General features: G+C 39.2%; 1 protein-coding gene across 1 annotated transcript in view; it reads left to right on the forward strand.

Annotated features, from left to right (window-relative positions):
- The window catches only part of NME8 (NME/NM23 family member 8), a gene marked incomplete at both ends in the record, with an annotated part of 37,085 nt that extends 16,427 nt beyond the window's left edge, over window positions 1-20,658 (forward strand). Inside the window, 8 exons of the mRNA XM_079785457.1 lie at window positions 133-225; window positions 1,280-1,470; window positions 9,908-10,077; window positions 15,149-15,293; window positions 15,975-16,082; window positions 18,863-19,014; window positions 19,591-19,735; window positions 20,376-20,658. Of these exons, the coding sequence (XP_079641583.1) occupies window positions 133-225; window positions 1,280-1,470; window positions 9,908-10,077; window positions 15,149-15,293; window positions 15,975-16,082; window positions 18,863-19,014; window positions 19,591-19,735; window positions 20,376-20,658 (1,287 nt within the window). The remainder of the gene's footprint in view (window positions 1-132; window positions 226-1,279; window positions 1,471-9,907; window positions 10,078-15,148; window positions 15,294-15,974; window positions 16,083-18,862; window positions 19,015-19,590; window positions 19,736-20,375) is intronic.
- Between the last annotated feature and the right edge of the window lie 4,898 nt (window positions 20,659-25,556).

Genomic DNA, 25,556 nt, shown 5'->3' on the forward strand with positions numbered 1-25,556 from the left:
TTGTGCTGAGGTCTTTACATGAAATACATGAAAATCTGGCTGGTATATTAAGCCTACGACACAAATGTCCTTGACTTGTTTTGCGTGTGGTCCTACAACCTCTGGATCTGACCTTGCTCTCTCTCATTGAAGATTGTCAATGCAGGATTTGTCATAGAAGCAGAAGATAATAGAGTGCTCACTGAAAACCAAGTGAGGGACTTCTATAGTCAAATAGCAGAGCAGGTAAGAAAGTTTAACAAAAACCCCACTGTGTTTTCAAATACAGTACATTTTTACAGGCTTTAGATCCTCATTATAGAAAAGCAAATGCATAAGTGTGACCAACCAAATAAGCTCTGCTCCCCCTGTTTGTGTCCATATCATGGTAATACCAAAGATGGTGACTCTGGAGAAATCTCCAGCAGTTGACCAAAAGTGGGTGATCTGATTGTGTTCTTTTGGAGTGAAGACCTCATTACATTATGTCTTCTAAGACTCCCTGCATGAGCCTGGAAGTAAATATCCAGGAATTTCCTGTAGATTTTTATCCCAGGTTGAAAGCTACTTGTCATACACTTTCCAGGAAAGCTTTAATTCTTTCTGTACTGAAAAGCCTTTCTCTCAAGCTATTTTTTAATTCTCTCTTGCTTGGCGGAATATGATACAGGCAGTGCCATGTATTGGAAAGTTCACTGGCCTGTGGGTGGGGAGACATAGCTTCTACAAAATGACTGTCCAATATGGTAGCCATTAGATACATTAAGTAAGTTAAATAGAAATTAAATAAAAAATGCAGTCTCAGTTGCACTAGCCACATATGTTGGAGAGCACAGAACATGTTTGTCATCATGGAGAAAGTTCTACTGCATTGCACTTTGTAAACTAGCTGCACCACTCAAAGCAGCTCTATTAGCCCCAGGAAAAGATTACACTAGCAACGTCAGCATTACCTGGGAGCTTTGGAGAAAATCCAATTCCTGGGCCCTACCCTAAATCTATTGAATCATAAACTCTGGGATTGGACTCCAGAAACCTATATTTACATAACAAGCCCTTCAGATGATTTGGAAACTTCCTAGAGTTTGAGAATAGTTATTAGACTATCTTTAAGATCAATCCCTGCTGGCCGTGATTTTTAATCCTTGAAAGATGTGTCTGTTAATAGGAGCTTTATAAGGATGCCATTCCCTTGCCCAGTGATCATGAAGGGGAAGATGCTAAGTAAGACTTAGGTAGTAGCTGCCTTGTTAGCTTATCCATTTCCGGAGCCTGAACAGTTTATCATTTTATTCTGTAGCCTGATTTTGAAGAGTTTGTCTCATTAATGACAAATAGCCTAAGCTGTATTCTAGTTGTATCTCGAAGCAATGAACAAGAACTTCTCTTGGAAGAGGAAACTATATTTGAATCTGAGACCGAACCGCAAGAACCACCTGAGGATCAATCTGGGATGGACACAACTACACTGGTGAAGAAGAAGTGGGACAGGTAGCTCAAGACCAAGAGTTTATGATTTTCAAGGTCTTAGTAGGTAATGAAAAGTGATGTCCAAATATCTCAAAATCGAAAGACAAGCATATTTATGTTAAAGCTACAAGTATTTCTCTCAGTCAATCTAAAGTACTGCATATTTAGTAAAACTGGGATTGCCCTGAAAGTTTATATCAAGAGGATTAACAAGGGGAAATTTTTTCACTTGTCTATCTACAGCTGGGCATAGTAGTCTGGCTTCATTGGCTGGGTCTCTGGTGGTAGACTTGGACCATGTATAATCCCTCCCAACCCTGTCTCCTCTCCCATTTCCCCACATTCTACTAACACTTTCCTTATGTCCTAAAGATACCAAATGTACTCTGCCCTTTTGCTTAAGGCAGTTAGTGGTTATACATTGCTAAGAATGAAGTAATTTTTATTTTTGTTAATGGGTTTTTAAATATTTGAAATCAAATGTTAACTTATAGAATGTTGGTTTTATGAACTAGTATTTGTGTCTTTTATTCCTCTGAAGACTCAGAAAATCCAGAATTTAATACCAAGGTTATCTGTGTTGTGCTTGAAGGAAAGGTAGGTAAACATGAACAAATTGAGATTAGCTAAGTCTTGAGGCTTCATGATGTGTGTCTCCCCATGCTGGGTAGACCACCTCCATTGCTGGTTTGGAATCTCCATAATTTTCCTTGTTGTGTTATTAATGAATTGTATTGGTTTTTCTTAAGTACCAACATTTGCTGATTCCTAGCAATGTCATAGCTTTTTAGGTAGCATGGATTCGCTACTATCACTCATTCCAAATTTTAAGTGGGATAGAAGCACTCATTAAGGTAAATCAACTGCTGACAAAGGGCTTTAGAAATAGTGCTACTTACTTTCAGAGTTTTAAGGGAAAATGATAATCAGTTGTCAAAAGATGGTGGCAGGTTAGGCGGAATCTACATTCACCTCTTCCCAGGACCAACCTGGAATTGTAACTAAAGAATAGAAAAATTATCTTGAATAACCAACTGAGGACCAGATGGAGAGAAGCCTTATAACTAAGGACATACAGAGGAGGCCACATTTTTACTTGTAGGAAGTGTGGAGGCATGAGAGGGCTGACGGGGCTCCCACAGGTGGCAGCTGAAGTTCTGGAGGGATATCTCAGCAGTAGGGAGTTCCACCTGTGAAGTCTGGGATCTAAACCCCAAACTGGGCTCCCGAGCCCAGAGCATCAGAATTAGGAAAAGTGCCTACATAACATCTGACTGTGAAAAACAGGGGTTTCTGCCTGCAAGGGAGAGATAGCTAGAAATACAGGCACCCTCCTAAAGGGCCAACACACAAAATTTCATTTGCAGCCACTCACCCTGGGATCTAGTGGAGGAAAAACAGAATGAAGAGAGTCTAGGGTTGGTGGCTCTAAGAAGAGAGCTGAGAGGTCAGCCACCAGAATCCCTGTGCTGAGTTATTCCCTCATACTGCAGAAGCCATCTTTCTTAAGCTGAACATTCCCCTCTATGCAGTATAAGCTTAGGGGGAAGCAATAGCACCACCCATTGGAATCCTTTTGGCCCTACCCTGTGGAGCTTAAGCCCTGCTGAGGAGTATAGTCAGAGGTTCTTTAAGTGACTGACCCTAAGAGATAGCCTGCTGGTAGGGGCATATCTCTGGATGCTTTGAGACTTTTGCTGGCCTTCCCCTGGGCCTGGTGCTAGTAAAAGCAGGCCTTGGTGTGAAGCTTGTGTCCTTTCCACATGCACCCAGGCCCAGGAGAGGGAGCTACACACTATGGATCATTGATAGCTTCAAACAGGTTGCCCAGGTCCAGTCACAGATACTGTCTGACATGGCCTGTACCAGAGACCCTCAAAAGAGGCCCAGAACCAATACACTCAGAGGCCATCTCCAGACAATAACAAATCAGGATCCAATAAGCTTCACAAGCAGCATATCCACAGGGAGATCTCAGCAGCCACAAATCACTGCTGAGGCGAATTCCACCTCATGTGATCAGCGCCTGCATAGCAGTTTGCATGCTCTGTTGGAGGTTGAGCCTCAACTATCAGCCAGCCTGAGGGGCAATCCCACACATGAACATGCCAATAGCAAACAAGACTCAATGACAATAAGAGGGCCACATAACACACACAAAGGACACTCTTAGAGCACCAAGCTCAGGTGATCAGGGAGACTGTGCCACTGAGTTCCACAGGTCACCTACTACGTAAGGCCACCTTACCAAGACTGGGAGTCGTAGCAGATCTACCTAATACATAGAAACAAACACAAAGAGGCAGCCAAAATGGGAAGACAAAGGATCAGGCCCAAAGGAGGAAACAAGAGAATTCTCTAGAAGAAGAGTTAAATGCAATAGAGGGAAGCAATTTATCAGGTATAGAGTTCAGAGTAATAATTATAAGGATGCTCAACAGCATGAAAAAGGACACAGATACCATATAAAAGGACCAGCCTCAAGAAGCCAACATAGAAAAATGACTCTCCACCCAATGGAGCCTAGCATCCAGAGAAAGGAAGAACTACACAAGAATTAAAACACAAGCCCAGTGAAAAAAAATTTCTAGGGACAGAAAAAAATCTACACTAATAAAAGAGAAAGATGCAAACTGACTGTACCTCCACAATGCCCACCAGTCAATCAGGAGTGAGTATGCAAATTAACCCAATAAAGATGGCAGGTTAATTTGCATACACAGGCACGGAGCAAAGATTGAAGACTGAAGACTGAAGAAGACTGAAGACTGAAGACTGAAGAGGCTTGGCTCCTCTGCTGTGGCCAGAGTGGAGAAGCCTCGAGGCTTGGCTTCTCCCCTGCAGCCGGAGCGAAGGTCGGGGTCCCGGGTGCCCGAGGAAAACCGATGCTGGCAGCCAGGGGAAGGAAGGCCTATTGCACAAATCTTCGTGAAACGGGCCTCTAGTCCTTCAATAAAATACTATTATTACTACTACTACTATGGCAACTACTGCGACTACTGTGACTACTGCTACTAGTACTTGACTTTCAAGTGCTACATACACATGAAAAAAAGACTTTCAAATTTGAACTATAAAATCATGATTAAAATGATAAATTCAGTGAAGAATGAGAGGGCTTGATAGTAATTTGAGACTCGAATTAAGGATGTGGAAAATCAGATACAAGAAGTAGCTCAAAATACAGGAGGGAAAAAAAAGACACAGATATCCTGAGATCAGACATGAGAAATCTGAAGAATATGCTTGGGATAGCATATTCTAATCAGAGACATTCTATACAGAGAAGAAAGAACAGACAGACAAGCTATCATTCAACAAATAATAGGGGGGGGGGGGGGGAAATTCCCTGAAATGAAGAAACACATGAGGACATCCTGGAAAAAAGACTGTACACTGTGTCCAGAGAGAAAGAACAGGCAGTGGAACACTTAATATGTTCGAGACTCAGAGCAGATAATTTTCTTAAAACCTCTCTCCTCTTCATGACAGCGTTATGCTAAATTCTAATTATTGAATGAGACAAGTAACAACGGACAAAAAAGGTACATGGTAAATTGTCTTTTATGGAATTTCGTGTATATATGAACAAATAAGAAAAAAAGTATTATAACAACAAAACTGAAACGATAGGTTACTACTGTTTAATTATGTTCATGTGTTTTCTTTTTTAAAAAAAGAAGTATCAGTTTTGTTTGTAAGCCTTAACTTTTGAAGACTTGTCACTGACGGTCTCAAAATTGACTTCCACTGTATATTGGTTTTTAATAAAATTTCTGTTTCATAATCAATTTCAAAAATTGAAATAGCTTTGTTATTTTTGGACTGATTCTTTCATGCAGAGTACAGTGAAGAGTAAACTGTCTATTAAAGATAAGTAATAAAAATGTGCTAATTTGAAGCCTAAAGATATATTTTTAAAATTCAGCACTTACCACAGGAATTGTATAGAATGTAGACAAACAAAGTATCTTTTTTTCAAGGAGGAGTAGTTTATTAACAACATTGTTTAGAATTGTTGGTGCATGATGATAATAAAAGCAGCTCAACTTTTAGTTGATTTTCCTATTAGCTTAAATTTTCTCTCCAGACAACACATCCCCAAATGCAGTGGTCGGCAAGCTCATTAGTCAACAGAGCCAAATATCAACAGTACGATTGAAATTTCTTTTGAGAGCCAAATTTTTAAAACTTAAACTATATAGGTAGGTACATTGTTATTAACTTAATGAGGGTACTCCTAAGCTGGCCTTTGCTAAAAACTCAGGGGGCCAAAGAGCCTCATGTGGCTCGTGAGCCGCAGTTTGCCGACCACTGCCCTGATGAGTTGCACGTTAGGTCACCCCTTCCACCAGCTCCATGGTTGGCAGCAACTGAGAACAAGTTACTTACAAAGGAAAAATCTCTGACTGCTGTGGACTTGTCATCAGACTACTAAGAGGAAAAGACCCCAACCCCTGCATGCTTAACAAAGCCCAGAGAGTACTTACCTGGTGGAGCAAAGGGAGATGTTCAAGGAAATGCTTAGGAATATATCACCTATATAGCCTATGTTCAGTAATGAAAATAGGCACCTCAATGTTGGGGGGGCGGGGATAAAAGAAGGGAAACAGTTGTTACCAGTGAACCTTGGAATGTAAGAACACACACACACACACACACACACACACACACACACACACACACTACTACATAATTCTGGGTTTTAATAACTAACAAAGGACTTTTTAAATAGTAGAAAAATCTGACAAATTCTTAATTATCTCAATAAACCTAGGAGTTACTGAGTATGCTTCAAAAAAGAAAAGATGCGATGAATAAGATAACTGAAAGTATTTTTTTAAAACTGAAAGTATTCTAAAGTTCTCATTTGAGTTGCCGAAGGGAGGATGAATGGAGTGTTAATTGGGGAAATAGTATTCCAGAATGCAAGAGGTATTTGGAACATGGGTGTTTATGGAAGCAGTTAAAAGACAGCAGACATTGGTACAGTGGATACGTATAATAGAATTTCCATATTAACAAGGGGGAAACATAGAATGAATAGTAATTTGCTCAGACCAGCAAAATAGGGGAAAGAGAAAAGAAAGTACAATTTAAAATAAGTCATCAGAAAGAATATATGTATGTTCATAGCAGTGCAATTTACAATAGCTAAGATTTGGAAATAGCCAAAGTGCCCAAATAGATTTAAAAAACACCCAAAACTATGGTACATTTACACAATGGAATACTACACAGCCATAACAAGAAAGAACTCTTACCATTTTCAACAGCATGGATGGACCTGGAGAGTATTATGCTGAGGGAAATAAGCCAGTCAGAGAAAGATAAGTATCATATGATCTCACTCATATGTGGAATCTAATGAACCAAATAAACTGATGATCAAAAATAGACCCAGAGACATAGAAGCATAAACAGACTGTTGAACTCAGAGGAAGGCAGGGAAGGGTGGGTGGAAAGAGATCAACCAATGAATTTGTATGCATATATTCATAACCCATGAACATAGACAATGGGGTAGTGAGGGCCTGGGCGGGGGGAAGGGGGTGGGAACAGGAGCGGGCCCGATGAGGTTAATGGGGGAAAATAAGGACCTATGTAATATTTTCAACAATAAAGATTTTTTTAAAAGTAGCATATATATATTAAGATGGAAGGAATATGGTCAAGTATATGGCTATCTTGCTAATTATGAAAAGGTTAATTATCCCATTAAATGAAGAGATTGTTAGGTTAGGGTAAAAAAGATTAAATTAAAAACTATTATAGTAATCACTGATATAGAAAACATTCATCAATGGGTACTAAAAGCATTGTGTGAAAAATATATACAGTTTCAAATAGTGTCCTCACAGAAATCTAACTATTTACAAAGGGGAGATTGTAGCTTTTCAGTGGGGGAAACTAGGGGGTACCACTTTAACCACATTAATATCACCAGTAGTGGGAAAAACTGGCATTGTGTACCTCTTACTGTGATGTACCAAGAAGAATACAGCACCACTTATGTAGTACTAGAGGCCCAGTGCACAAAATGTGTGCATGGGGTGGGGGAGTCCCCTCAGCCCAGCCTGCACCCTCTCTAATTGGATATCCCTCTCACAATCTGGGACCACTGGCTCCTAATTGCTCACCTGCCTGCCTGATCACCCCTAACTGCCACCCCTGCCAGCCTGATCGCCCCTCACCGCCCCCCATGCCATCCTGGTCATCCCCAACTGCCCCCTAGCAAGCCTAGTCGCCCCTTACAGCCCCCCTTGCTGGCCTGGTCACCCCCAACTGCCCCCCTTGCTGGCCTGGTCACCCCTTACTGCCCCCCCTGCTAGCCTGGTCACCCCCAACTAACCCCCCGCCCCCTGCTGGCCTGGTTGTCCCAAGCAGCCTGCTTTTCAGTCGTCTGGTTGTCCCTCACTAACCCCCCTGCTGGCCTGGTCGCCCCACGCAGCCTGTTGTTTGGTTGTTACTGTTACTGTGATGGCATCCCAGACAATTTACATATTCATCTATTATTAGTATAGATTCCTGCCAACAGTTCAAACCTGAATGTAATAGGAAACTACTGGGTCATCCAAGAGTTTGAAACATCCAAAATGAGAAACAGTCCACAAAACAACAGGCCTGGACTCTTCAAAATATCACTCTTAAAAAAGACAAAAAAGGCTGAGGCACTGTTAGAGATTAAAGGAGATTAGGGAGTTAGGACAACTATATGCAATGTATGATTCTGGATTAGTAATAAATTACTATAGGTAAAACAGTATTATAAAATTGATGAAATTTAAATATGGACTGTGTATGAGATAATAGATTTATACTAATGCAAACTTTCCTAAAGTATTTAGGAGGTTCACTATATCTGCACCCTACTCATAAGTGGTTCAGCCAACACACACACACACACACACACACACACACACACACACACACACACACATTGGGGGATGAGAGACAGAGATAAAGAGAGTGAGAGAGAACATATATGGCAAAATATTAAGAGTTGATGAATTTAGAGTTCATTATCCTAGTCTTGTAACTTTTCTGTCAGTTTAAAATGAAGTTTTAAGAACTGCACTCATATTTTTTTTAGAAGAAAAACACACACAAAAAAAGAAAAAGAAAGGGATGGCAAAGAAATAACCAGGAAAAATAAAGTGAACATGATGTAAAAGGCAGCATTTATAAAGAAGATATAGTAGTAAAAATGCCTCAAACAACCTAACAGTTAACAATATAAAGATAAAATTATTATAAAAATAAGAACTGGATAAAAATATGTTTGGTAAAAGATCTCAGTACCCAGAAGACAAAAATAAACAAGGATATATAGGAATGGAAAGTGCATATTCAATAACTACATATAACAAATGACTTACAATATATAAAATATAAATATACCTAGTCTTAATAAATATATTTTTATTGATTTCAGAGAGGAAAGGAGAGGGAGAGAGAGATAGAAACATCAGTGATGAGAGGGAATCATTGATCAGCTGCCTCCTGCACGCCCCCTACTGGGGATCGAGCCTACAACCCAGGCATATGCCCTTGACCGGAATCGAACCCGGGACCCTTCAGTCTGCAGGCCTACACTCTATCCACTGAACCAAACCGGCTAGGGCAACAATTGTTTTTTAAATTAAGATTTCACCACACATATTTGCTGATTTTATTCCAATAAAATTGTAAATAAACAATAAAAAGAGGATCAAAATATCTTATCTATATGAAAATATAAAGTATGCTCCTAAAAAAACCTTGGATTCAAAGACAAAATTAGAAGAAAAAATAGAAACTATCTGAAAATCTTTACACAGAGGAAAGAAAAAAGTTTTTAAATATTTCTTTGGTCTTTTTTACCCTCTCATGAAGTCAAACATACATAATTTCATTTAATTGATCTTTGGATTGGGTCAACAAAAAGTTGAATTAAACACTTTATTTATTTATTTATTTATTTATGCTTATTTCATTCATTAATTAATTAATTAGTTTTATTTATTTTTTAATTCTTTATTGTTGGAGTATTACATGTCCCCTTCCCCCCCATTGTTGTCTCCCAGCCTACCTCCGCCCCCCATTGTCTGTGTCCATTGGTTATGTTTATATGCATACAAGTTCTTTGGTTGATCTCTTACCCCGCCCACCCTCTCCTGCCTTCCTTCTGAAATTTGACTGTCTGTTTCATGATTCTCTGTCTCTGGATCTATTTTTGTTCATCAGTTTATGTTGTTCATTATATTCCACAAATGAGTGAGATCATGTGATACTTATCTTTCTCTGACTGGCTTATATTTTTGATGTGATAGAGAAATGCAATTTATCTTTATGTGAAATTAAATTTTTATTTGTTTTACTAAACTCTAAATTATTTGTAAACATATTATCAGTTTCAATTTTCTGTCATGGCTATTAAACTTCACTTTATAATCTTAAATCATATTTTGAATTTCAGCACTTTAGAAGAATATCTGGATAAAGAAAATATACATCAGTTTTGTGATGTTGAAGAGGATGTAGATAATGTTAATAAGTTTATTGATATTTTCTTCCCTGATTTTAAAAACATAAAATTAGAAAAGATACTGGCATTACTTCGACCAGATCTCTTTCAAGAAAAGAAAGGTAAGAAATAAGGTACAAATTGTTTATTTCATAAATGGATTTGAATAAACCCTAGTGTAATTACATTAAAATATATTATTTTAGGACTTAACTTTGAAGAAAAAACATCTAAAGAAATTTAGTTAATATTAATTTACTAATTTTCAATAATAAATAATAAAACAATTTGCAGTAAAGAGTTTACAAAATATTTTCTAGCTTATAAATGTGTTAGAGAAGATTTTAACGTGGCAGGGATTATTATATAATAAAAAGTGGCAGTTTTCATTTCTGAAATGCCTTAATTCAAAGCTTGGGTCAACCCCTCATTGATAGTATGATTTGAAAAAGATGCTTTATTAAGTCTCTTTCTTCTAATTCAGAATATTATTGAATGCAAACTTATTGAAAAAGAAGAAAATAAAATTTAAAAAAGAACAAAAAAGTCAGATGAAAATAAGAAAACATAAATACAGTGCCTACACTTAAAAAGTGCTAATTATTTTTAATCTAATCCCATATTCACATAGCAGAGTGGAATGCAGAGTAAGAACAGAAACCATACATTCACACTATTAATTATTTTTCATACACTAGGTATGAAAAATACTTTAATACTTGGGTATTGATCTTGCATTCTCTGACTTGCTAAACTCAGTTTTAGAAGCTTTGATGTGGTCTCCTTAGGAATTTCTATGCAGATCAGGATTTCTCAACCTGAGACTTACTTAAATTTGGGACTAGATAATTGATAATTTTTGGTTGAGGGCTGTGTCATGTGCATTGTAAAATGTTTATAACACCCTTGGCCTCTACTTATCAGATGCAGCATCCCTGCACACACCCCTCTACCCACTCACCACACTCCGTTGTGACAACAAAAAATGTCTCCAGACATTGTCAAGTGCACTTTTGGGGGATAAAATTTCTGGCCAAGAACTACTGATGTAAACAATAATAACACTGCAAATCAAGACAATCTGTATACCTTTATTCCTTTTGCTTGCATCATTGGCTAGAACTTCCTGTATGATGTTGACTAGGAGAGGTGAGAGTAGACAAATTTGCCTTGTTCCTGATCTTATAGTGAAAGCATTCCGTTTTTTACCATCCCACCTAATAATAGACAAATATGCAAATTGACCGTACCTTCGCTATGCCCGCGATTGGCCAGGAGGCATGGGGGGGCAAGACTTGGGGTGGCCGGGGTGGCCGATTGGGCCAGCGGGACGCTGAGCTCGAGTCGCCAGCGGCAGCTCGAACTCAGCGTCTGCGCCATGGCTGTGCTGCGGCACAGAAGGGGCCTCTGGGGCAGCGAGCTCACGTCCCACCGCGGACCATCAAAAGCGGGGGAGCTGGGTGCCTGTCTGCTCAGGCACCAGGCCTTTCAGAAGCCTCCGCCGGCCGGAGGCTTCTGAAAGGCCTGGTGCACCAGCGGACAGGCACCCAGCTCCCCCCCTACACGTGCATGATTCAATCATGCACTGGGCCTCTAGTCCTATATATAAAAGTGTAATAGGCAAATCGACCGAATGGCCGAACAGCGGAATGACCATCCGGACGACCATTCGGATGACCATCCAGGACCACGCTATGACATCCACTGGTGCCAGGTCAGCCAAGGCGGGTGCGATGCTATAGGTCGGGGGCCCGGCCATCGCCCCATGGTTGCCCCCCAGAGGGAGGCCCAGGCCACCAGCCAGCGGTGCAATCAATTGGGGGGCTCCATTATCACTGCAAAGACGGAGGCCCAGACCACTGACCAGTGGGCTGCGGCAGGTGGGCAGGGTCTCCCCCTATGAGGGAAGCCTGGTCCTGGGTACCAGAGGGAAGCCAATGCCGGCAGCCGGGGGAAGGAAGGCCTACTCTTGCACATATTTCATGCATTGGGCCTCTAGTTAAGTATACTAGTAATGTTAGTGCTATATATCCTTTATCAAATTAAGGAAATTTCCACTTATTCCTAGTTTGAGGATTTAAAAAAAATCATGAATGGATGTTGCATTTTCTAAAACATTTTTTTCTGTGTCTACTACCGTGATTATTGCTTTTCCTTGAGTTTGATAATATGGCAATTACTGTGAATTTTGTAATGTTAAAGCGGCTTTGCATTCTCCAGATAAGTCACATTTGGTTGTTGTATATTGTCCTTTTTACATACTTCTGGATTTGGTTTTTAAATATTTTGTTGAGGACTTTCATGCTTATATTCATGAGGATTATTTGTTGTTTTCTTGTAATGTCTTTATCTGGTTTTGGTGTCAGCATAATGCAGGCCTCATAAAATAAGTTGTCACTCCTCTTTATTTTCTGGAAGAGACAGTGTATAATTGATATTACATCTTTCTTAAATATTTACCAGAATTTACTGGCAAAACTATCTGGTCCTATAGTTTTCTTCTTTGGAATGTTTTGTTTGCCTTTTTAAATATTTCTTAATATTTACATACTTGTTAAGTGAATAGATTTTTATAAACTAGGACAGCTATAAAATTATGGGAAAAATAATATAGTACAGAGTTCCCATATGCCTGCTTAACAGTTTCTCCTATTAACATATTATTGTGATATGTTTTTACAATGAATGAATATTGATACATTGCTATTGGCTAAAATCCATAGTTCACATTAAAGTTCTCTATTTTGTACATTCTATGGGTTTTTATAAATGCATATCACGTATCCCCTTTACAGTACCATACAGAGTGGAGTCACCTAGTCATTTCTCCCTTCCGCCCTCCTATCCTTAGGCCACCACTGATCTTTTTGGTGTCTCTACTAGATATCGTTTTGCCTTTTCCAGAACATCTAAGAGCTGAAATCATATAGTTATGTAGCCTCTTCTTTTACTGAATATGAATTTCAGATTCCGCCATATCTTTCTGTGACCTGATAGCTCATTTCCTTTTGTTGCTGAATAATATGCCATTTTATGGATGCACCAAAGTTTTTCCAGTTACCTATTGAAGGACATCTTTGTTGCTTTCAGTTTTTGGTAATTATGAATAAAGCTGAAATAGGCATTAATATATGATTTTTTGCATATATAGACATAAGTTTTCACCTCAGCACGGTAAATACCTAGGAGCCTGAATACTGGATCATATGGTTAAATTATATGTGGCTTTGTAAGAAACTGTCAAATGCCTTCTAAAGTGGCTATACCATTTTCAATTCTAAACAGCAAGTAATGAGAGTTTCTGTTGCTGTGCAGGTGGTTGTTTAGATTTTTTCTATTCTAATAAGTATGTAATGGTATCTCATTGTTGTCTTAATTCACAATTGCCTAATGACATATGATGCTGAGCATCTTTTCATATGCTAACTGCTATTTCTATATCTTCTTTGGTGAGATGTCTCTTTAGATGTTTTTCCCCATTTCTTAATGGAGTTATTTGTTTACTTATTGTTGAATTGTGAGTTTTTTGCATATTGTGAATACACATTCTTTAAATATCTGTAGTTTGCAAAGATTTTTCTAGGTTTTGGGCTCTGTGTTTTTTAAACAGTGTCTTTTATTGAAAAGTTTCTGTTTTTAATATAGTCCAACTTGTCAGGTATTTTTATTGCTCTTTTAGTGTTTAAATTAAAAAATCAATTTAAACACTGAAAGGTTATCAGAATTTTTTTTCTCTGTTATCTTTCAGAAAGTTTACAGGTTGGAATTTTACATTTAGGACTATAACCCATTTCAGTTAATTTTTGTGAAAGGTGTAAGGTCTATGCCTAGATTAATTTTTTTGCATGTGTGTGTCCAATTGTTCCAGCACCATTTGTGGAAAAGACTATCATTGCTCCACTGTATTACCTTTGCTTACTAGTATTTGTCACACTTCAGTTGACATATTCATGTGGGTATATTTCTGGGTTCTCTATTCAGTTCTGTTGATCTATGTGTCTATTATTTTGCCTATCCCTCACTAACTTGATTCCAGTAGTTTTTTAATTGATTTTTTTTTGAAAGAGGAAGGGAGAGGGAGAGAGAGAGAGAGAGAGAGAGAAACATAGATGTGAGAGAGAAACACCGATCAGCTGCCTCCTGAACACTCCCAAATGGGGATCAAGCCTGCAACCTGGGCATGTACTCTGACCAGGAATCAAACTGGTGACCTTTGGGTTCATGGGATGATGCTCAACCACCTGAGCCACTGTGGCAGGGCTGATTATGGTAGTCTTATAGTCAATCTTGAAGTGGGTAGTCATCAGTCCTCAAAAATTGCTTTTGTCTTTCAATATTGAGTTGGTTATCATGGGTTTTTGTCTTTCCATATAAACTTTAGAATCAGTTTTTCAATATCCATATCCACAAAATAACTTGTGGACACATCAGTTGGTTGCCTCTCACACATGCCAGGGCAAAGAATCGAGCTTGCCACTGAGGTATGTGCCCTTAACCAGAATTGAACCCACGACCTTTCAGTCCACGGGCCAACATTCTATCCACTGAGTCAAACTGGCTAGGATGCATTTTTTGTGTACTAATGTAAATTGTATTGTTTTAAATTTCAAATTCCAATGTCATTGTTAGTATATAGGAAAGTCATTTACTTTGTGCTTTAATTATAACTTGCAATTTTGCTATAATAGTCTCTTATTAGTTTTAGGAGTTTTGTTGTTGTTATTTCTTTGGGTTTTCTACATAGACAATCATATCATTTATGAACAAAGACAGTTTTATTTTCTCCTTCCCTATCTGTATATCCTTTATTTTATTTTCTTGTGTTATTTCATTAACTAGGTTTTCCAGTCTGATGTCAATAGGAGTAGTGAGAGGTGAGAGCCCTGCCTTGATGCCAGTCTTAGAGAGAAAGCATATAGTATAGAAAATATTTGCTAATGAGATACTTGTGTGTGTGTGTGTGTGTGTGTGTGTGTGTGTGTGTGTGCGTATTCTTATGCCATGTAAAATTGGAAATACCATTATAATTTAATATGTTAAGAATACTGTTCACCTTAAATTAAAATCTAATGAGGTATTTTTGCGAATTTCTAAATTTCATAATAGAATAAAATGCATTATATACCCTCATGATAATATATTCTATATTGTGTATATAACCAATAACCTAGCAATTTAAAACTCTTCATTTAGAGGATGTTTTGAGTATTATTCAAAATGAAGGCTTTCAAATACTGATGCAAAGACAACTGGTGTTATCAGAAGAAGAGGCACAAACATTGTGCAAGGAATATGAAAATGAAGATTATTTTGAAAATGTGATAGAAAACATGACCAGGTAAAATAAATTTCAGGTGTAGAAAGCACAGTCTGATTTATTTTTGAATTATTTAAATCTCCTCTTAACCTTTCCTTCTGCTCAAGTTGCCAAGCCTCTCAATTTTGTAAACAAGTGCCGAGTCTGCTTTTTGAGCAAGTCTCCCTCCCATGGCGATTCTCTGCTCAACTGTCTGTCTTGACTAGTCCTCCTGGACTGTATTGGAGCAATGGAAATATCCCAGGTGAAATTGCTGGCGTCGAGTTGAGTTAAATGCCAGAAATCCAGGGTGTGCAGCATCATCAATTCCAAGCAGAGAACTGATTGACTCTCAAGGGCTTTGGTAATCCTAAAGATCTAGGAGAGGCATGAGATGCTAGAAATCGGTCAGGTTTCTAAAAGTGTAAGTGAAATAGCAGCTGGGGCAGAAATCCAGCAAGAGGATATAAATCAGCAGGAGAATAGGAACAATATAGGAACCATTCTATTAGAACCAAGACCCCCTCTCCCCTTTCATTTCTCTGCTTCCATCCTTTTGTAAATATGCTCTTAAGAATACACCAACGGAAATTAATTTTAGATTCGATAAAAGAGTTATCCTGACTTTTTTGGTAGTCTATTTAACAAACACACTTGTATGATCTATATATAATTGGCTACTGAGTCCGATTTTTATTAACTTTGTTTTTAATTTTCTAACAGTGGTCCATCTCTAGCTCTTGTTTTAGTAAGAGAAAATGGTTTACAACACTGGAAAGACTTAATTGGACCCAGTACCGTTGAAGAAGCTAAACAATCTCATCCAGACAGGTTGGATTCATATCATAGGTCCCAAACTGTTTTCATAGGCGCCATTATAATTCCCTTTTAGATATGGGATATAGGAACAACAACTCTGGTTCAAAGGAGGTTCTCAGGGCAGCAACTCTTCCTGGGGCAGAGTGGACTGCTATTGGCTGGAAGCCTGGCCCAGCGCCAACCTGAATACTGCCAAGGTTTTGCAAGAGAAGGCTGCAGGCTGTTTGGTTTGGAGCTGGGAAGTAAGTGATAGGTACCCAGGCAAAAGGCCAACTCTTGGCAGAAATTGCAACCCCATCCACTCTTTAGGAGAAATTCTTTTGAGAAGGGTGTGATGGCAGCTTCAGGTTCTTTAGTGGATCAGAAGCATTTCAAGACAATCATGACTGACCAAATACGTAGTCTCTACTTTGGCAGGAACCATTACTCAGTTAGTCAACTAAACTTTGCAATCAATGTAACACATGGTATGCTACCTGGCACATAGGGGGTATACTCTGTAAATATTTTTTTTACCTTAACTGTTAGGCTTGCTATCACCTGGGGGATGTGGATAGTATCTCATGCATCTACATTCTTGGGAGGTAGCTATGGAAACAAACTGAATTGCAATTTGCTTGAATTCTCTGTGCCAGTTGCAGAGTAGGATTCAATACAGGGAAGAAAGGCTCTTGCTTCAAGTGAGCAAGAACAGAGATGCTCTATCAGGCACAGCAAACTCTACACATTTGTTTACACAATAACAGTACTTATGAAACATCATTTACATAAATATTGAAATAATTTTCTTTGGGGCAGGATATCTTGAGGCTGACTTGTCTTGAATGGGCACCTTTTGTCCCCTATTTAGCTCTACTCACTTATGTCTTTGCTGCTGTACCAGAAAATTACTATCCAGGATAATGTGGGTTGAACACTGTAAATAGCGTGAGCAGAGCGTCATAGATCCTCTGAATGAAATGTTGCATAGAATTGAATGCATGGCATTAGAGAGAGAGGGACTACTCTCAACACAAAGCCTATGCCTGCGGGCACACTCTTGTAGCAATTGTGGTTCCGGGTGTGGAGGGAGTGCACCAGCAGAGACATTTCCTCCAGGTGGAAGCACCACTGGCTGCCTCCCCCGCCCCACTGCTGTTGTGAGGATTCCCATCCAGAGCCCTATGACCCCTGTCTTGCCACAACTTCACAACTAATCCTGACCATTCTATTTGAATGGTTCCCCTTTTCCAGTTTCATTGGTTCCACCCAGGTCTTTCAGGTTGTTTTAGAGATAACTGTCAACAGAGCTCTGTCCCTTTTCTGCACGCAAGTATCAGATTTTGCACCCTGCATTGCTTAATCTGAAATATGGTCACTTTCGTAAAAGATAAATGTAGTGACCCTCTATGCTATCCTTACACATGCACACACTCACACTCACAAATGTATACACACTTTTTTCAATAATCATGTCTAACAGCGTAACAGAGGGGCTGGTTGTAGTTCTCTGCCTTGAATGGAATAAGTGCTGGTGATAATTTAAGCTCTTTTGTCAACCGTTGTGCAAATTCCCCATCCCTGGCAAGCACAGGCTCCCAGGAACTTAGGCCACAAGTATCTCCAAATCAGGGTGTGAGAATAGTCAAGGCCTGAGTCAGAAGGTAAATTTGGATAAATAAAAAATGCGTCACTGAAACCAGAGAGGCACAAAGAGAGTCTTGAAGCTGAAGCTAGAAAGCCAGGTTTCCAGTGATGTCACTCTATTAAATAAATAGGAAGGGACACTATTCACCATCACTGGGTTTTGAGGATTAGCTGCTCAAAAGTGTTTGTAAAAGGCAGAAAATACAATGAACAGTGAGCATCTCCTCTGTTAAAATATACATACATACATACATAGACAGATAAAGATAGAAAAAAGGGAAAACAAAAAACATCAAGGAACAATTCACTTAAGAGATATATATTTATCTATTGTACATAAACAGAACCAGACTAATTATCTAACCCAACATGAATTGTCCAGGACCATCAGCATCACTACTGCTTCTTTTTTTAAAAAAAATATATTTTTATTGATTTCAGAGAAGAAGGGAGAGGGAGAGAGAGATAGAAACATCAATGATGAGAATCATTGATTAGCTGCCTCCTGCAATGCCCCCTACTGGGGGTTGAGCCCCAAACCCGGGCATGTGCCCTTGGCTGGAATCGAACCTGGGACCCTTCAGTCCACAAGCTGATGCTCTATCTACTGAACCAAACCAGCTAGGGCTCTACTGCTTTATACATGAAGTTGTCCTGTAGGCTCCTATTTTGTTGCTGCTCTTGCTTACTGGGAAGGTTGCACTGCATTTTCTCCTGGATTTAAAGTTTATAGTTTGGTATCTTTAGTATAGAGTCAAATGCCATCTTTAGTATTTGATACTATTTAGTGATCAGGATTCTATAGATCGTGCTTTGGCACTGTGCTAGGGCTTCATTCCTCCATTCACAGTTATCTGTCAACCTCCATTATCAGGATTATTTAAATGTCTCCCTCCCTCCCTTCTTCCCTCCCTCCCTTCCTTCATTTTACTTATGACTTTATTTTCTTTCTTTCTAAAGACTATTACATCCTTGGAATGAAGTAGCATGCCCAGACCACTCTGTAATTAATTACTTTTTAACATGCCTAGATCAGGGATGAGTTGCTTTTGCTTTATAATTTTGAACAATTTATATGAATAGTGTTATATTGTGCTGTATGTTATGTTATGTTATGTTATGTTGTTATGCCATAACAGTTTTTAACTTTGTTTTCTTTTCCAAAGTTTATGTGTACAATTTGCAATGGAAAGTTTGCCTATCAACCAGCTGTATGGAAGTGACTCATTAGAAGCTGCTGAAAGGGAAATCCAGTATTTCTTTCCTCCTCAAAACACTTTAGCACTGATTAAACCTCATGCAACACATGAACAAAGAGGTAAATATTTAAAAATAAAAGCCAATGTATACATTTTCTTCAAATTTAGTGAAATTTTTCAAACTACAGGAAAGTTGAAAGAATAATGCCAGTTCTGAATATAGCCAGAATATAGCCACCCAAGTTCAAGCTGTGGGTGGAACTTTGACAAGATTCACGTTATTTAATTCCCTCAATAGTTCCCTTCTATTTCAGGAAGAAGAGTTCAGATTGGCTCTCACCTTCAATTGCAGTCTAGCAAGAAGTTTCTTGGCACTGGTAGCATAGAGTGAAACATGTCTTAACTTTTAGCTCAGGAGCTGGTCCCCTCCGCTCCCACTTTCATCGTCCACTCGATGTTTCAGGTGGTTTCTGGAAAGATGCATCTCAGAAATGAAGCACCTACAATAACATATTAAAGTTCTTCTGAATGTCAGTCTGGTGCTTGTTAAGTTCAATTGAGTTTAGCATAGTTTTGTTTTTTAAAATCACAGTATGCAAGTAAAACTATCACCATCCTTAGTTATTTCAATCTACTTGAACATGGAGCAAAAGTGGAGGCAATCTGTATGATTAGCAAATATCTGTTTTCTCTAGAGGCGATCTTCAACCGTATTAAAGAGGCTGGATTTGAAATAACACAAATGACGGAAATTCTGCTACTCAAAGAGCATGCTGACAAAATTTATTATAAAATAGCACATAAAGACTTTTATAACGGTGTATTGGAGATGTTATCTGAGTAAGTTTCTGAAATGTAGTTCTTTGCATTATAAGGTAGTAAATGTTCATTGTAAAAATGGAAAAATATAAAAATTAATTAAAACATTTCATCTAATCTCATTCATGAAAAGACACCTTATTAATATTTTGGGTTCATTTCCCCCCCTATTTCTTTCCTTTCCTCCATATCTTTCTCTCTTCTTCTCCTTATTCCTTTTTCCCTTTCTTTCTCCTCCCTTCCTTTTTTTAAATTTAGGTCTTCACATTAGATATAGAGGCTATCTGGGTTTAAATTCCTGTTTACCAATATACTTTACCTGTATCTTAGTTTTCTTATATGTAAAATGGGGATAATAATAGTACCTAACTCATATGTTTGTTGTGAGGGCAAAATAATTGATACATTGAAAGTACTTGGAACAGTGCCTGGAATATACCTATAGAATTAAACCATGGCATTTTTCTACCAGCGTTTTACTATGCCTGTTGGAAGAGGGATAAATGAAACAAACAAAAAAGAGAGCATTAAATCACACTAATAAGTATAAAGAATAAAGAAAAGCTCTCTGGATGAAGCTGTGGCATTCTGTCTCTGGCCACGTATGCAATCTGTACAGTTGTAAGTGGCCCAAGTCTTCTGAAAGCACTGTTATTTGCAGGGGTCCTTCTTTGGTCATGGTTCTGAGCAAGTGGAATGCTGTTACAGACTGGAGACGATTGATGGGTCCCACAGACCCAACTGAAGCAAAGTTGTTGTCCCCAGACTCTATCCGAGCCCAGTTTGGAACAAGTCCTTTGAGAAATGTTGTCCATGGATCATCTAATGCCACTGAGGCAATAGAAGCAATTCATAATGTGTTTCAAGGGATTGTTCCTGAGACTCCTGAGAATCCTGTGAATCCTGAGAATCCTGTGAATCCTGAGAATCCCAAGGAAAACTAAAGTACAGTACCTCTTTAATAACTGTTATTTCCTTTTCTTTGGTTGTTACAGTGACTGGGTCTAGGACAAGGTTGTTCTGATCAGAACATTCCTATGTTCCTGAATTAAACTATTTCCTGCCAGACATATTACATTGCTCCACAGCAACCTTGAAGCCTCAAAGCCAAACCTTGTGCAGGGACCTGGGACATAGTGGAGTAAGCAAGATATCCTTGGGGTTGCAAGCCTTGGTATCAAGCTATTGGTGCCATCTCTCAGGACAGTCTCATGCAGTCCCTCTCCTTGACTCCCCTCCATTTCTCCTCTTTGAATTGTCAAAGTCTCATTAAGCAGCCTCAACTCTATTCATTATTTGGAAACTCGGAACCTACTAACTACCTGTGGGTGATATATGATAATGATAGGATATTAGAAACCATAAAGCAAAAGCCAGTCATTTCTATTCCTTGGCAAAGAGCTACTTATTTGCGGAGCATGTGGATTGAATCTGCTTAGTTACTGATGGAAAACTTGAAAACTTTTCTATCCTCGGCAATGTGGGAAGTGGAGTATAAGATAGGAGACTTTTGCCATCAAACTTATTTTCTTTCTTTCTTTTCAAAGAGCAGCCTCACAGTTGTACACATATATGGCTTTGGAGGCTGACTTCAATATGACCGTACAGACTCTTCACATGTGCAGTGTTGTCTCCAGTTGAATGAGCCAAATTGAGAATCTATCCCCTGAGCATAATGAGAAAGCACCGTGAAATGGAGAAATCCTTCCACACCCATTCAGGTTCCTCAGGGAAAGAAGAGTACATCGTTCTCTTAATAGTGTCATTTAGTCTATGCTTTCTCTAGATGTAAGAACATTGTATCAAAACATTAAATGCAAAAATAAAAGTAGATTCTGGCATAGTACTGCTCACCCCATAAGTCTTATTTAATTACTAGAGGCCTGATGCATGAAATTTGTGCAAGGGGCTCAGCCCCTGCCATGGTGGCTTTGTCCGAAGGTCATCCAGAAGGACGTCTGGAAGGACATTTGGTCTAATTAGCATATTATGCTTTTATAATTTGTATAGTTATAGATTATTATAGACTAAAGCATGATTGTACAACCTATAAACATTTATGTTGAGAAAATATGTATTGTATATCTGCTTGAACTGTGGGTTTTTGGTTAATAGAACACTGGTTGAATGAAGGTTGATACATTCAGGGAGATGCAAATGTAACGGGGAGACAAAACTCACAAAAACTATCTAATCATAACCACCATAAGACAGTACATCATTAAGCATGACAGTGATGAATAACTTGGGTTGTGCAACTACATTCTGTTTATAGCATCTAATAACCTGGTTAGATCTATCCTAACATTTGCACACTCCTCCCTTTTTTTGATGAGGGGAACATTATGAATAGTATCAGGGACTTCAAATTAGTGTATAATACAGTGCTGAATTGACAGGTGTGTATTTGATGGGTAGGAGCTTGAGAAGGTAAGAGATGAAATAGATCTTGAGTAAAGGGTAGGATTTTCAAAATCGAAAGTAAGGAAGCAAGAAAGTGAATTTAGTTTTAAAAGTTTCTAAATGGGTATATCTTGATATTTATACATATACTAGAGGCCTGGTGCACGAAATTCGTGCACGGGGGGTGGGGGTGTCCCTCAGCCTAGCCTGCATTCTCTCCAATCTGGGACCCCTCAGGGGATGTCTGACTGTGGGCTCCTAACCACTCACCTGCCTGTCTGATTGCCACTAACCACTCTGTCTGATAGCCCCCTCACGGCTCCCCTGCCAGCCTGATTGACACCTAACTGCTCCCCTGCTGGCCCAATTGCCTCCAACTGCCTTCCTCTGTGGGGTTGAGGGGATTGGGGGACTCCAGCTGGATGAGGCAGGGCTGAGGGGACTGGGCGCCACCATCTTGTGGCTGTGGACACTGCCATCTTGTGAGGGTGTGGCAGTCAACTAGCATATTCCCTCTTTATTGGCTGTGGGCACCACCATCTTGTGAGTATGTGATGGTCAATTAGCATATTCCCTCTTTATTAGCTAGGGTAAGGACATTTTGATGGTTGCTTTTACTATGCCTACTATACTAGTTCATACCATTCTAAGGGAATGAATTGTGGGACTGTTTCAGACACTCAAGACTCATTTATTCAACTCATGCTATATGCTGGACACTGTTGCAGGGCTGAATACACACAGTCCTTGTCCTAAAGGAGTTCAGGACTCTAAAAGAAGAAGATTTAAAAAAATCAGAGTGCTTTGAGAAGATGCATATAGGAGATGGTGAGGGAGAATGAGATACAAAACCACCCAGGCAGGAGGCATTGCAATAATCAAAGTGGAAGATAACAGCAATCTGTAGAAATTGTGAGTGAGCGATAAGTGGAATGATCAGAGAATCCTTAAAAGGCTGCATTGCATCCACAAGACTTATGATTGACCACCACTCTATCAAATAAATGGGAAAAGACAATGCTTCCTGGCTTGAGTAACTGACGAGATGCTTGAACCATTCCAAGATAGGGGACCCAACAGAGAAAAAGAAGGAAATACCATGAGTTCTGTTTTGCTCATGTGGGGATGTAGGCATCTGAATTGAGAATAAGTCAGGCCCTCAGTGTAGCAGAGCTAAGAAGGCTCCACTGGAATGACATCAGCAAAATGGTAGAGTAGGCAGCTATAAACTCCCATCCCTCCTTGGGGACATTGAAGGCATAAGCAGAAACTGTCAGAACAAACTTTGTCAGAGCTCTGGAAAATAATCAAAGGTTTACAGTAACCAAGTGAGTACTGAAACAATAAAGGGGCAATTTAAAAATGGTATGAAAGCTTTGTGACATTTTTACTTGCCCCATTACTTCCCCAAATTGGTCACATTCTTGAAGGTTACAAGCCTGTGTTCTCAGCATGGGACTCCGGTCTTTGGTGCCAAAGAGAATATAGCAGATATTATTAACTAACTAGAGGCCCAGAGCACAAAATTCATGCACAGGTAGGGTCCCTAGGCCTGGCTGGCGATCAGGGCCAATCTGTGGGGCCACCGGCAGGGTGATCAGGGGCCCCTGCTGGCACCCGCCTTGGCTGGCCTGGGGCCTGCAGGCTCCTGCATTGAGCGTCTGCCCCTGGTGGTCAGTGCGCATCATTGTGACCAGTCGTTCCACAGGTCATTCTGCCATTTGGTCGATTTGCATAGTAAACTTTTATTATATAGGATTGTTGTGTTTTTCTGTTCTAACCTATCTGGAGGCTACCTGAAGGATAACACAAGGAATGTTGAAAACAGGGATGCAAACACGTACACCAATGTTCACAGCAGCATTATTCATAACAGCCGAAAGGTAGAACTCCCCAGTGTTCATCAACAGAAGAATGGATGAACAAGTATGGAATATATATTCAATGGCCTATTATTTAGCCATGAAAATGAATAAAGTATCGATACATGCTACAAAATGAATGAACCTTGAAATATTATGCTAAATGAAATAATCTAGACACAAAAGGACAAATATTGTATGATTCCCTTCATACGAGGTACCTAGAATAGACAAATTCACAGGAACAGGAAGGATACTAGAGGGAAGGAGATGTGGGAGAAAGGGAGACACTGGGAGTTACTGCTTAATTGGTAAAGAGTTTCTGAATAGGGTGATGGGAAATTTTGGAAATACGTTGTATTGTAAAATGTACAAAATCTAGTCACATGTGAATTATCGGTAAGGATGTTTCTCAAATTTTTAAAATTGCATTTTCTTCAGAATGCATTTTTACAAAAAAACTAGGGTAAATTAAGGATCAGCTTTCTTTGGATTATGCAGAGGAATAAGCATCGTGGAAATCTTCACTTTTCTCACTTCTTTCACATTCCGCACTCCTTCAAATGAAATACCCTTATCTGCTGTTTACATGCTTGAGAGAGTTTGGGTATCCATAATATAATTGTGTTCTTGGTGCACTGTTATTAAATGGTCTAGAACTTCAAAAGCGTTAAAACAATAAGCTCTCTAAAAATTAATAATGTACCTCACCAGCAGATGGCAGGCTTCACTCAGTTGTCTATATATGTGTACAGTCTGTACAAAGATTTTATAAGCAAGATATTGAGAAAGGTTATTTCTTTTAGGTTACAGAATTAGTCTTGAGGTAACTAGTAGAAATCTAATAATTAATGATCAAAGAGATATAGTCAATTACACATCAGTTTTTGTTGATCTTGAGGGTATTGAATTTAGTGGGTGGGACACTACAACATGAGGCAGGCCTATGAGGGCTGGGATTAACCATACCTGGAAATATCTTCTTGTCCCTGGGAGAAAGGTTAGAAAAGGCTAGAAATTGTCAGGGCTCCAGCTAAAGGGGCTGATTTTGAATCTCAGCTGAACTTCAGGCAGAAATACCACACGTGTTTTGGACTATTGTCACTGAGGCAATTGAGGACTGCCGTATCAGTGGGCACACAGGAGAGCTCTGAGATGAGTTTTGTAAGAATGACAAGAAGCACATGATAGTGAGGAGAAGGGTCCAAATACAAGGACTAGCTCAGAAGGCAGGCCAATGGTATGCCTGTGAGGGAAGCGCTTCTATCTCAACAGCCAAGCAGAGCTGTGTCTTCATGAATTTCACCATTCAGAACAGTCCCCATTATGTAGTACAGGCTTAGACATGCACCTTGACTCTGAAACCAGTGTCTTTGAGTGCCCTACTAAGCCCCTCTGGTGTCTTTCCAAGAGAGGGCGCCTGAAGCATTCCTGATTTGATCCTCATAATATCCCCTCCCTGGATCCTGTTCCCTGTAAGCGGATGCTCAGTAGAAAATGGAAACATTTCCTAAAACAGGCTATGCTGTATTTTATGGTCCTCTCCTTGGGCTTTCTTGGTGCTCTTTCTTTTCACT

This window comes from Cnephaeus nilssonii (genome assembly GCF_951640355.1).
Source record: "Cnephaeus nilssonii genome assembly, chromosome: 12".
Taxonomy (NCBI): Eukaryota; Metazoa; Chordata; class Mammalia; order Chiroptera; family Vespertilionidae; genus Cnephaeus; species Cnephaeus nilssonii.